The following is a 13,408-nucleotide window of genomic DNA, read 5'->3' on the forward strand; positions in this document are numbered from 1 at the left end:
GGTCCTGTACAGACTATTAATTTCATGGAAAATAAGCAACAAGGGAAACAGATAAATCATTAGCAGAGTGATCCAGTGAATTTCCTACCAATTTTCCTACTTTCTTTCTCTTGCAGAGAACAAAATGACAAAGTATTTGTGTCCCACTGTCTTTGATATCTCTGTTTATCTCATTAGATGAAAAATGCTTCTGAAACCACAAGGACATGTTTTATTTCAAGTTTCAAGAATTCAATCCCAAATGATTTATACAAGTTAACATTATGCATACAGAATTATGATCTTCACATTTCTGAAATTCTATCCCTTTAAATTTCATAAAAACAAAACACTGCAACATTAATTTTCTTTTTGTTTATTGCAGGCAATATATAATCAGAATTTGATCTCCATCAACAAGGCACATATATTTGAAACGTAATGTTAATTGCTTTTAATGAAGATTTTTAATTAAAAAATTTTAGGAAACTAAAGTGAAGGCCAGTAAGAACAGTTGGAACTTCTGATATAATTTCAACGACTAATCCCCATTCAAAATTAATTTCTCCAAAGCTCACCACATAATGTATTCACAAATCTCATCAATGTTTATTTATTAAAATCAGTGTTTTCAGTTACTGAAAGCAGCATTATATAATGTTTCCAACTGAGATTCCTTCCATCTGCCCTCCTATTTGAATGTTCATCGAGTGGTTTAAACAGAGGAGTTGTACTTGGAACAGAAGGGCCGGGGACCCCAAAGGACAGAGCACTCCATCACTATGCACTGTACTCTCTATCATTTGCCAACCAGTGCTAGCTGCCCTCCCCAAGTGCTCTTCCCATAACCTACTAAGTGCAGTTACTACATAACCCACTAGAAACTAACTGCACTACTTGATATGAACTCTACGAGGACAGACGTTTGTATGCATTGATTCATTCCTGTATCCTCCACACTTACAGTAATACCGGGTACCTAATATATATCTGTTGAGTGAATAAATCGGATGGATGAATGAATGAGTCAATGAATGAATGAATATCCTGTCTTTAGGTCACCTCTTCTCATTTCCTGGGCTTCTTATTTAATCCATGCCACGTCTACCCACTTTACTGGCTTTCTGTGACTTTTGCATGGACAGGTCGCATTCAAAATTCTAGCAGTCCCGGTGGCACTGAGGCGCCTGAGGCTCTATGCTTTAAGTCTATTCTCTCAAGTTCCTGAAACCAGGGTCTCTCAACTTTTATATTCTTACTGGCAAGTGGAGGATGACTTCTTTGGATATAGTCCCTACTTTGACCAGTGAAGCTTCCTTAGCATCAAAAGTTAGCTGCAAGAAGGAACTACATGGAAGAATAATTTAGAATCAACGGACCAACTCAAACACAAAAGAGCCGCACATGGCGAATCTTCCTCATATTGCCTTGAACATAATAGGCTTTCAGTGGGCACTTACCGCACTGGATAGTAAACTATGGAAAAATACAGTGTGAACCTAATATCTCTAAAGCCTTTACAAGCTATCCCAGTGGGCAAGAGAGTGAAATGGGGACTGGTCAGCGTAGGGCTGGTTAGAGGACTTGCAGCTGGAAAAACAAATGTCTTCCAATTGTGCTGTCGAATGGCCCTCTGTCAGCCTGGTAGGCTCTATCTAGTCTTGGTTCTTAATGGATTTATCAATAATAACTTCACTGCCATTCTCATTGAAGGTCCTGCTTGTTGGGCCAGTCTAGACCTCCTAGGGTCACGCTGGGCTAGCAGTGAACTAGAATCATAAATGAAGGGTGACGATCAGAATTTGGTGACTTTTCCCAAATATCTGTCCCATCGAGACCAATGCTTTTCTGGCTCATGTGATTTCTCTTCAGTAGAGTAAGATGACATAGACTATCCGTCTATCCATGTCATTTCTAAACTAATCTCTCATTCTCTACATTGAGACTGTTTGTCTCCTCTCCATCTCTCAGAAATACTTGCCTGGCCTCCGGGAACACGAAATGCAAACAATCCCAACTATGAGAATGTTTTCCACATTATCAACTCACACTTTCTTCTCCGCAACTTTTACTCACCTCCAGGCTTGGCCTTCTAAGTCCGTATGTAGAACAGCTAATCTCTTTCTTTTTCTCTCAAAAGCTCACTAACTATCCCAGGCGGGTCTGTGGCCCTTGCCCACCCCACCCCACTCTCCCATTTGAATCTACTTTCCTTCATTTCTTATGGTTAAAATTTCTAAAGGTTAGAACTCATAAACAAGGCAATTCAGAGAAGAAAGTAAAAATAGAACATAAGACCCTAGTTATCTAAATTTTTAAGTGAGATGTGATTTCAACTGCTAGATGTATATGACTCATTTAAGAAATTCATACCACAGCCACTAAGGTCCGATGCCAAGACAAAGGTAATAATGTTCCCCTAATACTGATGCCAAAATCAAATTGTTCATAGAATCACAGAATTTTAAAGCCGTTCATTTTGCCCATTCATTTCGCAGCTAATGAAACGGAGATCCATAAGAGTTATATAACCAGCCCAAGGTAGATTAGCAGGAATGTTGAAAGTACTTGACACATTTTTGGCCATCTCCCAAAAAACAAATTATGATCCTATAATGTACTGATATCTGTCATTTTCTCCAAACTCCTCATGTCTTAATAATGTCAGCTCATTAACTTCCCAGAAAGCTAAATTTACACTGTTATTATTACAACAATGTTAAATTTTAGAACTAGAAAATTCCCTAAAGAGTAGTCAGCTTTCCTGATACCACAGACAAGCAAACTGAAGGCCAATGAGACCCAGACACTTCTTGGAGGACACATTGCAACTGAGCAGCAGAGCCCGTGTCTTCTGGTTACAGCCTAGAACCCTCTAGTGTTCTGCACAAAGAATGAGCTAAACACCATCAATATTACAAAGCTGATATTGCTTTCATCTAAAACACCGCATTCATGATGAGAAAAATATAATTCTTTTAACTAGTATAGGAATCTTATGGAAGTGCTAGTCTGGACAAACATTTGCCAGAAAGACTGTAGAAGAAGGGATTTTGAACAATAGGCAGAGATTGGATTCAGTGACCTCTAAAGTCCCTTCCACCTTTAGGATCATTTGATTCTGGACTGCCCAAGACCTGGGCACCACAGCTAGCCAGGGCACTTCCAGAGGTGGAGAAGGTGCAGCATCCCAGGGTGGGGGTGGGGAGGTGGTCCCTCTCCTGTTGTCAGGTTAGACTCTGCCCTGCTGTCCCAGGCATTCCTCTCTAGCCAATTTACATGCAATCAACTACTGTAGGCATAGAAAGAGTGTAAGGCAATGCAGCTCTCTCATTTCCAAAGACAGACTACACTGCTTAGCTTTCAAAATTGCCTTGCCTAAATGAGCATTCCATAACTGAGCCTCCAAATTCAGCTTTTGCAGTTTGTTCATGTACTATGCTACTATCAGAATTAATTATGCAGCATCTTCATGAGGTGAAATCAGATTTGGATGCGAGTTAGGAGAGGAAAGAAAAAGGTTTACTTCCTTAAGGAAGGCTTCTGTCCTTATCCCCCCCCCCAAAAGCTCTGGAGTCCCTCCATGCACAGACAGATTTCAGATGGCAGTCCCCAGCTGAGCTAGCCATGGGAAGGAGGAAGTTGACATGTATGAGAAATGAAGAATATGCCAACTAACAAGACTCTGAAGGCCAAACCGTTATTAACCCCCTCCTTTCTACGTGATTCCGTTCCACAGTATAATTCAACACAAGTCCCTTCTCTGGCTTTCCTGAATGGCTACTAGATACTAAAACGTACAGATTTTAGACTTTTTCCTTTTTGCAAGAATGAGTCCAAGGGAAAGAAGGTATGCTTTTTCATCTCAGAGAAAAAGAATGTACATTAAGAGTGGAACCCTGAAAGTTAGAAGGAAGCTTCACCCATAGGATGGTCTCGTTGAATATTTTTACATGAATGAGATTACCAAAAAAAAAAAAAAAATCAAACTTTTGATTACATGCATGGGACCCAGGTGTTGCATAGACTTCAGAAGAGCAAACTGATGCTCTACAACTCAGTACCCAAAACCAAAACGACAAAAGCAGCCTTACACGGTATCCCAAACACGAGAGACTCCACTCCAAACCCAGAAAGCTGCACTTTAAGGGGCTTTGGAGGGTTCTCTCCTCTCACCCTGGCGTGCCTAGACACTGAGGATGGTGTGAGGAGTGATGGATCCCAAAGGCTGGAAAAAAAGTAGACGTCCTATCTGCGTGCAGCTGCTTCACCAATGAATTAATGCTATCTGAGGTCTAATCAATACGAACCCTGCACTTTGGGGTTGGGAAGAAAACCTCGGGCCTCCTTAGCTTCCCATTAGCCTGCCAGGCCGGGATGACCACACCAGTTCCGTCCAATGCCGACAGGAGCACAATACAAGAAAAAGCCCCTTTCTGCCTCTTCTGAGGCTTGCACCACTTTACTTCCAAAGGTATTTCTAAAAGGAAGGCACAACTTGAGAGGTGGCCGGCTCGGAAAGGTCGGGTCTTTCTTATTGTTACCCTCCGTAGGGGAGCAGCGGCGAGAAAAGCTGCACATGCATTCCAAGTCTGGCAGGTGTACAAAGACAGCGAAGGACGAGGGGAGAGGAAAGGAAGAGGGGCACAGGAGGCAAGGGAAAGAAAGAAGCAGCTAGAAGCCGGGGGGGCTACAGCACAGGCTTGAGGGAAGGAGGGGAGGGCAGGATGAGAAGGGAAGAGTCGTGGAAAGAAAGAGCCAGAGAAGAGAAGAGGGGAGGGACGGGGAAGCAAGAAAGGACGAGAAAGGAAGAACCGAGGCGGCCGGGAAGGATGAAAGAATGGGCCGGGGAGAGGGGCGCGGGGACGCGGCCGCGGGGACCGGCGCGCCCCGGGGGAGACGCGGGCTGCGCTCCCCGCGCGGGCGCCCGGGGAGCAGGGCGCGCCCGCCGCTCACCTTTCAGGATGAGGGTGTCGATGTCCCGGTCGATGCCCAGGAAGTAGCACTTCCTCCAGAGGCCCGAGTAGGTGGCGAAGAGCGGCCGGCCGCACTCGGCGTCCAGCCCGCCGAGCCCCAGCAGCGAGCGCCAGGACTCGGGGTCGGCGCGCCCCGGGCCCCCCGGGAGCAGCCGGCGCCCCAGCGGGGGCGAGTCCCGCAGCGGCAGGTGCGACAGCGGCATGAGGCGGTTCTTCTGGTCCGGGGGGTCGGCGCCCGCGCGGCTGCGCTCGCAGCTCTCCTTGTGGCGCCGGGGGTCGGTCTCGTACCAGTGGTCGGTGAAGATGGCCGTGACCAGCAGCCCCAGGGAGCAGAGGCTGAGGCCGAGGCTGAGCGCCGTGACGAGCGCCCGCGGCTCCATGGCTTCCCGCCCCGCCGCAGCCGCCGGTGGGCTCGCGCGCCGCCGCCAGACACAATGCACTTGGCCTCGGCTCTCCGCCGCGCTCCCTCCCGCGCTCCCCCACCTGCCCCCCACCTCCCTCCCTCCCGCGGCCTCCCCGCCCCCCGGCTCCCCGCCCGGCTCCGCTCCTCCGACCGCCCCCCCCCCCGCCCCCACCGGGCCCCCGGCTCCCCGCCGCCCCCCGCGCCGCTCGCACTTTCTGGCCCTCCCCTCCCCCTCCTCCCCGGCCCCGCGGCGCCCCCCACCCGCTCACTCCCCTCGCCTCCTCTCCACCGCCCGAGCCTGCCGTCCGCCCTTCTCCCCGGCGATCCCCCTTCCCTTTTAATCCCTCCCCGCCGCCCTCACTTTTCTCTCCTGTCCTCCTCTCTCTCCCCCTAACCCTGGCCCCACTTCCCCCTACTTTTCTTCAACTCTTCCTCTCTCTTTTCCCCACTCGTTTGGTCTCGCCGTTCGCCGACTCCGTGTCCCTTTATACCCCTGCCCTGGACTGGAAGCTTCTCTCCACCTACCCCCGAGCACGCTGCCTCGCGTCCTCTCCCCTCCAACGACCTTAAAAGACATCCACCGAAATCAGACTCAGTCTTGTCACTTGTCCAAGTTGATTTTGATCAGTGTCCCGTTTTGCACCCAGAAGCAAATCCCATCCAGAGCTGGCTGCGTGGTGATATTTAACTCTTTGGAATCGTGATCTGGAGCTGGAGCCCCTGTCTCTCGACGCCTGAAGGATGCAGCCTCTTAGACCCCTTGGCCGCTCTCTGTCGGTGCTCTCTTTCCCTCTCACTTGTCCACTGCAACCTCTATGCGTTCTCTCTGCTCCAGCCCCTCTTCTGGGGGTGGGGGCTGGGGGGGCGGGAGAGGCACCGAGTGTCACTGGAGCGATGGAACGTTGGCGGGGGATGTTCTTCCACTTCCCCTGAGCCTGTTGTGAGACGACTGCTTTTTTGTAGACCACCTCTATCTCCAGGCAGAGTGACGGCCTCCTGGAATTTCTAGAAGAGCAGAGGATCGACGAACCCTTGCAATGGCACGTGCTCTGTGAGGCGATTATTGCATTTGAATAAAGAAAGCCCCCAGGGATAGATCAGTGATTTAAAAAGAAATGATTTTCTCCCGAGCAAGTTTCTTGCATGGGATGGGAGGGTCGACAAAAAAGCAAAGCTGCACGACAAAGTCCACAGCTCAGCCCTCTTCTGGTCTTCCAGGGCACTCGGCGGTCATAGATGTTAATTAGGAGAATGACAGCTTCACATTTCCTAAAATGAGGAAGTGTTAGAAGGCAGGGTGACTGAGGGATTCAACGGCTTATGTTGTGTCGTCTTACTACAGAGGTGCGATACCCTGGTGCCATTTAATGCCCTTGGGGCCATGTCACAGACAGAAAACCTTGCTGCATGAGCCCAGGGATGCCAATTCTTGTGTTCTTGTGCTATAAAATATTAATGATCAAGAGATTATGAGGCATTCATTAGACGCTAAATGTCATTACTGCATGATTTAATGGGACTTATTAATTAGTGCCCCACATCAATTGGTATTAATGGGATTTATATACTTCCTCTGGAATGGTGTCTGTGAAGGTGGCATGAGAATCTTGCTGGGATTTATTTCCATAGCTGTTTGTGCTGGGCAGCTTCGGAGCATATGTTTCCGATGAAGACGGTGTACCTCTTCCGAGCGGTGTAGTGCACAGATAGGTCGCTTAAGCAAACCTTTCCGCACATGGGACCCCCGTGCCCATATCTGCTGACCTGACAATGTGAATTATGGCTTGGGTTTTCTCACAGCTTCAGCGCAATCTATGGGGAGCTCTGGTCTAATTAAGGAAGACAAAGAATTATAATTTTAGTGTTTCTCTCACCTATAAGCTTTTCCTTAACAGGAAACGCTAAGCTCATCAAAGGAGTCTTATCTGGATTTACACAAAAATGATGAGCCTTAGAAGCTTTCTTTTATTTATACTCTATAATGTGTGTAAAATCCTCGATCTTTGTGGATACACAAGAGAGAAATACCTCTAACTGTGAGCCTACAGTTGACATCTGAAATTCACTCAAATTATCACATGTCTTTTTATTTAAAAAAAAAAAAAATGCCTCTTGAGAGAAACCTTGCAAGCCCCAAGGATGATCAGACCTTAGCAAGCCCTCACCCCTTTTTCATGCACAGACATCCTGCAAGAAATAAATATTATGCCACGTTTCAGGGTCACCTGATTATCTTCACACAAGAACCCTGTCCCCAACTGAAATGGACAGAAGGAAACCTCTTTTTCAGGCACTTTTGTTTAACTTAAAAGAAGCTAATGTTCTGCTTTATTTTCCTAGCCGGAACTCTTTGATCATACCCTCCTTAGAAAACAGCATTATTTCTGAAGTTCATTTATGCCTATGGTCAAAACCAGTCTCAGCATATAATCCAAAGGTTACTCTATGATGGATTACCCTTGATAGTATTTCGTAAAAAATGTCACACATTACAAACATGGGCCAGCAGCATGTAATGAGAGCCCTGCCTCTGCCGATGCAGCATTAACAGCATCAGCAGGGATGTGACATATGATGTATACACACTCTTTGCTACGGCAACTGCACATCGCACCGTCCATGTTCCTAAAAATTCTCCTTTGGATATTTCTGGCAATGAAGTATCACCCACTAACCCCCACTCTGTTAGGGGCGTGGAGGTACAAAGATGAGTGAACAGTTCCCCTCTTCAAGATGCTCCCAGGCCAGTGGTAAGAGAATCACATAATCAGTCCCATGTGCTCTAGCAGAAATAAGAACAAAGTGTTGTGGGAACACGGACAATGAAAAAATGCCTGGGGAGTCAGGCAGGCTACTTAGAGAGAGAGTAACTTCTGAGTTAGTTCCAAAGGATGCGTTAAACTTTACCAAGAGGATTAGATCAGAGATATTGGCATTACAGTCAGAATGTACCTCTTTGATTTACAGATCTACTTCACAAGCTTGGAGGCTTTAATAATTGGGGCCACCGTAAAATAAGAAGTGTTTTCCACATTTTTAAATCTTGAAGCCAGCATGTTCTAATGCCGGACGCCAAGCTAAATGCTTGCAGATGACTAGAAGCAGAAGTGTAAGCCAGAATACGGTCAGTGTGTGAGGGCATTTAGCCTGGCAGAGAGTCAAGGAGATAGGAGATCAGATATCCAACCAGAACATGGTGGCATGTCTCAGCTGTGGCCATGTTATGACCTCAACATTTTCAAACTTAACTGGTTTTTCATCTGCTTTAAATTTCGTCTTTGCCATCGCAAGGTCTGGTATCCCCTCTGCATCCCTCAGGGAGCCACAACGTCCTAAAATGACGGGGGTAGAGCCAGGGAACTGCCATGTGGGTGTCTCACTGCATTATTGAATTCTACATGTGCAAAAGCAAATTCCTATTTTCCTGTGGTCCGGCTGCCCCTCCCCACTTCTCCTTCCTTGGCATTGACAGGTCATGCAAGTCCTCAAACTCAGTATTGGAGAATTATCTATCACGTTCACAAAAATCACAGGGATTTTTCCTTTGAAACATCTTTTACAGCCAGTCCTTCCTCTACATTTCTGCCACTTGCCATCACTACGTCTCTGTCCCCTCACATCTGGATTATTGTCACAGCCTCCCTTTTGGCCCCAATGGTTTCACGAGCAGCACTGCCTGAAGTTATCCTGGAAACTGTTGCCAAATGCCTCTTTCTCAAATAAGACTTTGATTATGTCATCCTTCGGCTTCCAACTCTCCTTTCCAGGTTCGAGAGCATTATCCACTATATTACTCACATTATCTGCTATATTACTCTAGAGTCCTTCTTTATTCCCATAACGTTTACACATCCCGACTGGTGTGTTGGCCATGTTTAAATATTTAGAAAACAAAATACTTTTGTCTTCTGCAAACACACTTATAATATCTAGGTGCTTTGTGACATTCATCGTATTTCTCTTCACAACCAGGAAGTTCTTAAATAAATATTTCCTTACAAAATGTCCGTGTGTGTGTGCACAAACACAGATCTCCACTTATCACAGAGCCATGGCAATGATTTTTTGACATACCTATGCTAAGCTACCCATGCTAACCATGAACATTCTAAAAGGCTTTCACCCTTTTGCCCCAATGTTGAGACCAAAAGCAACATCGTTCTTCATTTCAAACATTTGGATTCCACAGAATTTAGACTGTGAAGTTTAACCAAACCATCCCCTGGCTTAATAAAGAATGGGATTTTTTTTGCTTTTTTTTTTTTTTTTTTTTTGGTAATATCAGACTTTTTTTTAGCATTTCACATAAGGATCTAGTCAATGATGTTATTGATATGCAATATGTCGTTTCTGCAAATAACTGAGGTATCTTGTGTTAAAGTCATTATCCCGATCTGTTTCCCTAAAACAATTTTAATTTCATTCAATAGCATATATTGAGGACGTCTAGGTCCGACCGGATTATGCAGAGATGAAAAAACCAGGGCCTGTGCCCTCAAGGGAGTTTAAGTCCGTGGAGGAGGAAAATAAAAATGCAAGAGGCTATGCAAGGAAGGATTGTCTGGGATGAGCGCCATCACAGAGGTTCACAGAGGAAAATCTAGTACGGAGAGGTTAATTTCCATTGGGAAGAATATAGGTAAAGCCAAGTGGTATAGACGCGATCTCAGTTAGGCCTTGGAGGGAAAGGCATATTTTCTGTATGTGTGTCATCTCAGCCCAGGGCAAAGCCAAAAGTAAATTTTAAAAGTGGTGCCTACCACAGTGCTCTTCTGCACCCCACGCAGGTGGTAAGTCACGCTGGGAGTGCCATTTTGTCACTAACTCAAACCCTGGAACCATAAAATACCACAAAACCCCCGAAATAGACGGTGCCTGATAAGTTTCTCATTTCAGTGACACACCACAGAATGTCACCAATTTTTTTCACATTCCTGGATTAAGCTGTTTCCTTTTTGGAGCCTTTAAACACATATGGTGGGAAAAACACACACACACACACATTCAAAGAAATCCAGAGCCATGTTAAATCCCACTCAGAGTGTGATGTTTCAGCAGATGGTAACTTATTAATTGCCATACGTAACTGTATTTCCTGCCTTGTCTGTGTATGTGGATACTGGGTTTTGAAGTTGGGGTCTAATGCAGCTCACTGAGGCCACGTTTGACAACCAGTGTAGAATTGGATATAGTTGAGATACTCAGCCTCTCCAGTCCACGGCAGCCGGGGACGCTGTCCACGTGAACAAAAGAGCTAGTGTTTCCAGGTGACTCCCTTTCTCTTACCTTTGAACCTCCTCCCTCCACTGTGTCTGCTCTAAGGCACCCGGATCTGGGAACCGCACAGAGGCACTGGAGTCAGACCACCTATAAATTCCAGACCTGCCGCTTCCTGCCTGCTAACCCTTAACCAGTTAGCTGACGTCTCCAAATCACCTAAGTTTCAACAAAAAGGGATATCAACACCTACCCCACAGGATTCACAATTCATGATTACCGCATGTTAAATATGTTACCCCCCCACCCTCCCCCCCGACTACCTTCTTCTCTCTACTCCATATAAACAGGCTTCAGAAAATCCATAACCTAATTATCTTAAACTCACCTCATTTATATATCATAAACACAAATGGCTAAATAAGTTATTAATGACGTGATGTCTTTCACATTATTTATATTATTTTTGTAGGAGAGGCAAGCTACTATTCTCATTTTTTCATGTAATGTTTCTTGAGCGCCTATGGGCCAGGGAGAGCACATTCCAGGTAGCGGGAACAGCCAGTGCAAAGGTCCTGAGGCACGAAAGAGCTTTGTACCACTGAGGAACTGAAAAGAGACCACTATAGCCAGAGAGCAAGAAGTAAGGCAGTGAATGGGTATGAGATTCAGTTGCAGGCCTAGCCAAGGGCCAGATCAGATGTGGTCTTGAAGGCCATGCTATGGAGTTTGGAGTTTAGTCAAATGAAAGCCTTTGAAGAGTTTTAAGCAGGGGTGGAGCATGAGTTGATCTGTGTTTTAAATGTCACTCAGAAGACTATGGGAAAAGTGAATTGGGGCTGAGGATGGCAGGTATGAAAGAAGGGGAAACCAGTCTGGAGTCTATTGCAATAGTCCAGACAAGGGTTATTAGTGGTTTAGACTAAAGAGACAACAACAGACACAGAGAAGTGGGTAGAGGTTGAAGTCACAGAATTACTGGGAGTCCAGATGAGGGAAAGGAGAAACCAAGGCCCAGGCACCCATTTCTGGTCTGTTCGAACTGTGGTATCATGTGTGGGATGTCAGGATACTTGGGGGAGAAGTAAAAATTCTGTTTTGGATTTGTTAGGCTGAAGATGCCATTTAGAAATCTCAGTTGGATATATGAGCCTGAGAGGCAGGCAAGCAGTCTGGAATGAAGATTTAGATTTGTAGAGATGTCAGCATATAGGTGTTGTATGTATGTTGATATTTAAATTCTCGGGATGAGATAAGATTGCTTAGGGGGAAATGTAGCTAGAAGAATTGAGAGGTTCACATCAAGGCCTCCTCGTAAACACTCAAGCACACCAAGATAATGCATGCCCCCCCCCAGCCAAGGCAGGGGGGTCCAGTGATATGTCCTGATGATACATAGAGAGACAATACAGAGTCTGGGATGTGGAGTCCAAGACTTGGGTTCAAATTCTAGCGTGATTTTGTTGTGGGGAAGAGGGACTTACATAGCCTCTCCACACCTCTGTTCCCTCATGTGAGCAATGGGGATCCAAGTAGTAATATTCTTCTTAGGGTTGCTATAAGAATCAAATCCAAATCAAAGCAAATCCAAGTAAGTGATCATAAAGCACTTAGCAACATAGTGAATGTAAAGGCTGACCTATAATAAGTGGTCCGGATATAAACGGCAGCTGTTGTCACTGTTATTTATCATCTGCAACAATAACATTTAGTGGCTGTTCACATTTGCAAGCCACGACCCTAGGTACAGTACAGAACGTCACTCTCCTAGGGACTGTGCCCTAACGAAAAGCATGGAGGCCTACCATAAGGCCCCTAAAATATGAATCGTCTATAGTATTGGTGGAATGAAAGGCACTCAAAAGTATGAGAAACCATTATGCTCTTCCAATAGGTTCTTCTGTTATGAGCCCGTAAAAGAGGTTTAATGCTATTTTGTGAATAGCCAAAATAAGCTGCCAGACGACGATAAGGTATCTCCATTCCTCAAGGTCTTTAAATGGACTAGAGAGAAAGGCCTCTATGACACTGCCCATAGCTACTGCATTTTATGGGTACAAATCATGTTCGGAGAAGACAGAGAATGCCTACATCTTGCCCTCCCCATGGGGAATCCACGAGAAGGCAAGGAGACGCTAAACCAGCTGTGGGTAGCATCTGGATGAGAGAAGTAAAACAGACAGACTCCTTTTAAGGACGGGGAGAAGAGAGTAAAGACTCAAAGAGGACCCAAGACTCAGCCAAGATCAGCTGCTACAAGTTAGAAGAAAGCTCTCCACAGATGATGAGAAAATCCACACTTTGCCCACATGAGCCAGGTCAACATTCCCGATTCACACTCTCAAGACCAGGAGACTAAAATTGAGTCCTACATCCCTGGAAAGGGTGAATTCAACCGAGGTCTGCAGGCATGTGTCTCCACCTCAGAGAGATCACCGTCCTGAACAACTTGGTTTTTTTTACCTTCAGTTCTTGATTTGGATAAACCTCTTGGAAAATTGAGTCCAGGGAATCATTAACCAGTACGTGAACGGCTATCATGAATGAGACACTCCAAAGAGTACACAACAATGTATTGTATTCTCTGCAGCTGTCACCATGCCAGGATTTTATCAGGCACCGTGGAGTGTAATCATCTGATGTGCACAGTGCTTGGAGAACCATCCTGTTCTTTTGGAAGGAGCAACCAGTTTGGCAGGACTTGGCACACACCTCCCCACAGCCGCACCTGAGCCCCTGTAATGAATGGGTGCCACGTGGCATTGAGGGTCACTCAAGTGGAGCCGCAAATGGAAGCTGGAGGACAAATTACCATCTCACCTCCGGCTATTGG

The 13,408-nt window shown here is 45.9% G+C and overlaps 1 protein-coding gene across 1 annotated transcript in view; it reads right to left on the minus strand.

The window, feature by feature from the left end:
• TMEM178A (transmembrane protein 178A) overlaps positions 1-5,335 on the minus strand; it is a 51,353-nt gene extending 46,018 nt beyond the window's left edge. Inside the window, exon 1 of the mRNA XM_047067833.1 lies at positions 4,936-5,335. Coding sequence (XP_046923789.1) covers positions 4,936-5,335 — 400 coding nt within the window. The remainder of the gene's footprint in view (positions 1-4,935) is intronic.
• Positions 5,336-13,408: the final 8,073 nt, after the last annotated feature.

Source organism: Lynx rufus, unplaced genomic scaffold (assembly GCF_022079265.1).
Source record: "Lynx rufus isolate CCGP_SWC_20201006 ecotype Redwood Valley unplaced genomic scaffold, mLynRuf1.p SCAF_8, whole genome shotgun sequence".
NCBI classification, from domain to species: Eukaryota; Metazoa; Chordata; class Mammalia; order Carnivora; family Felidae; genus Lynx; species Lynx rufus.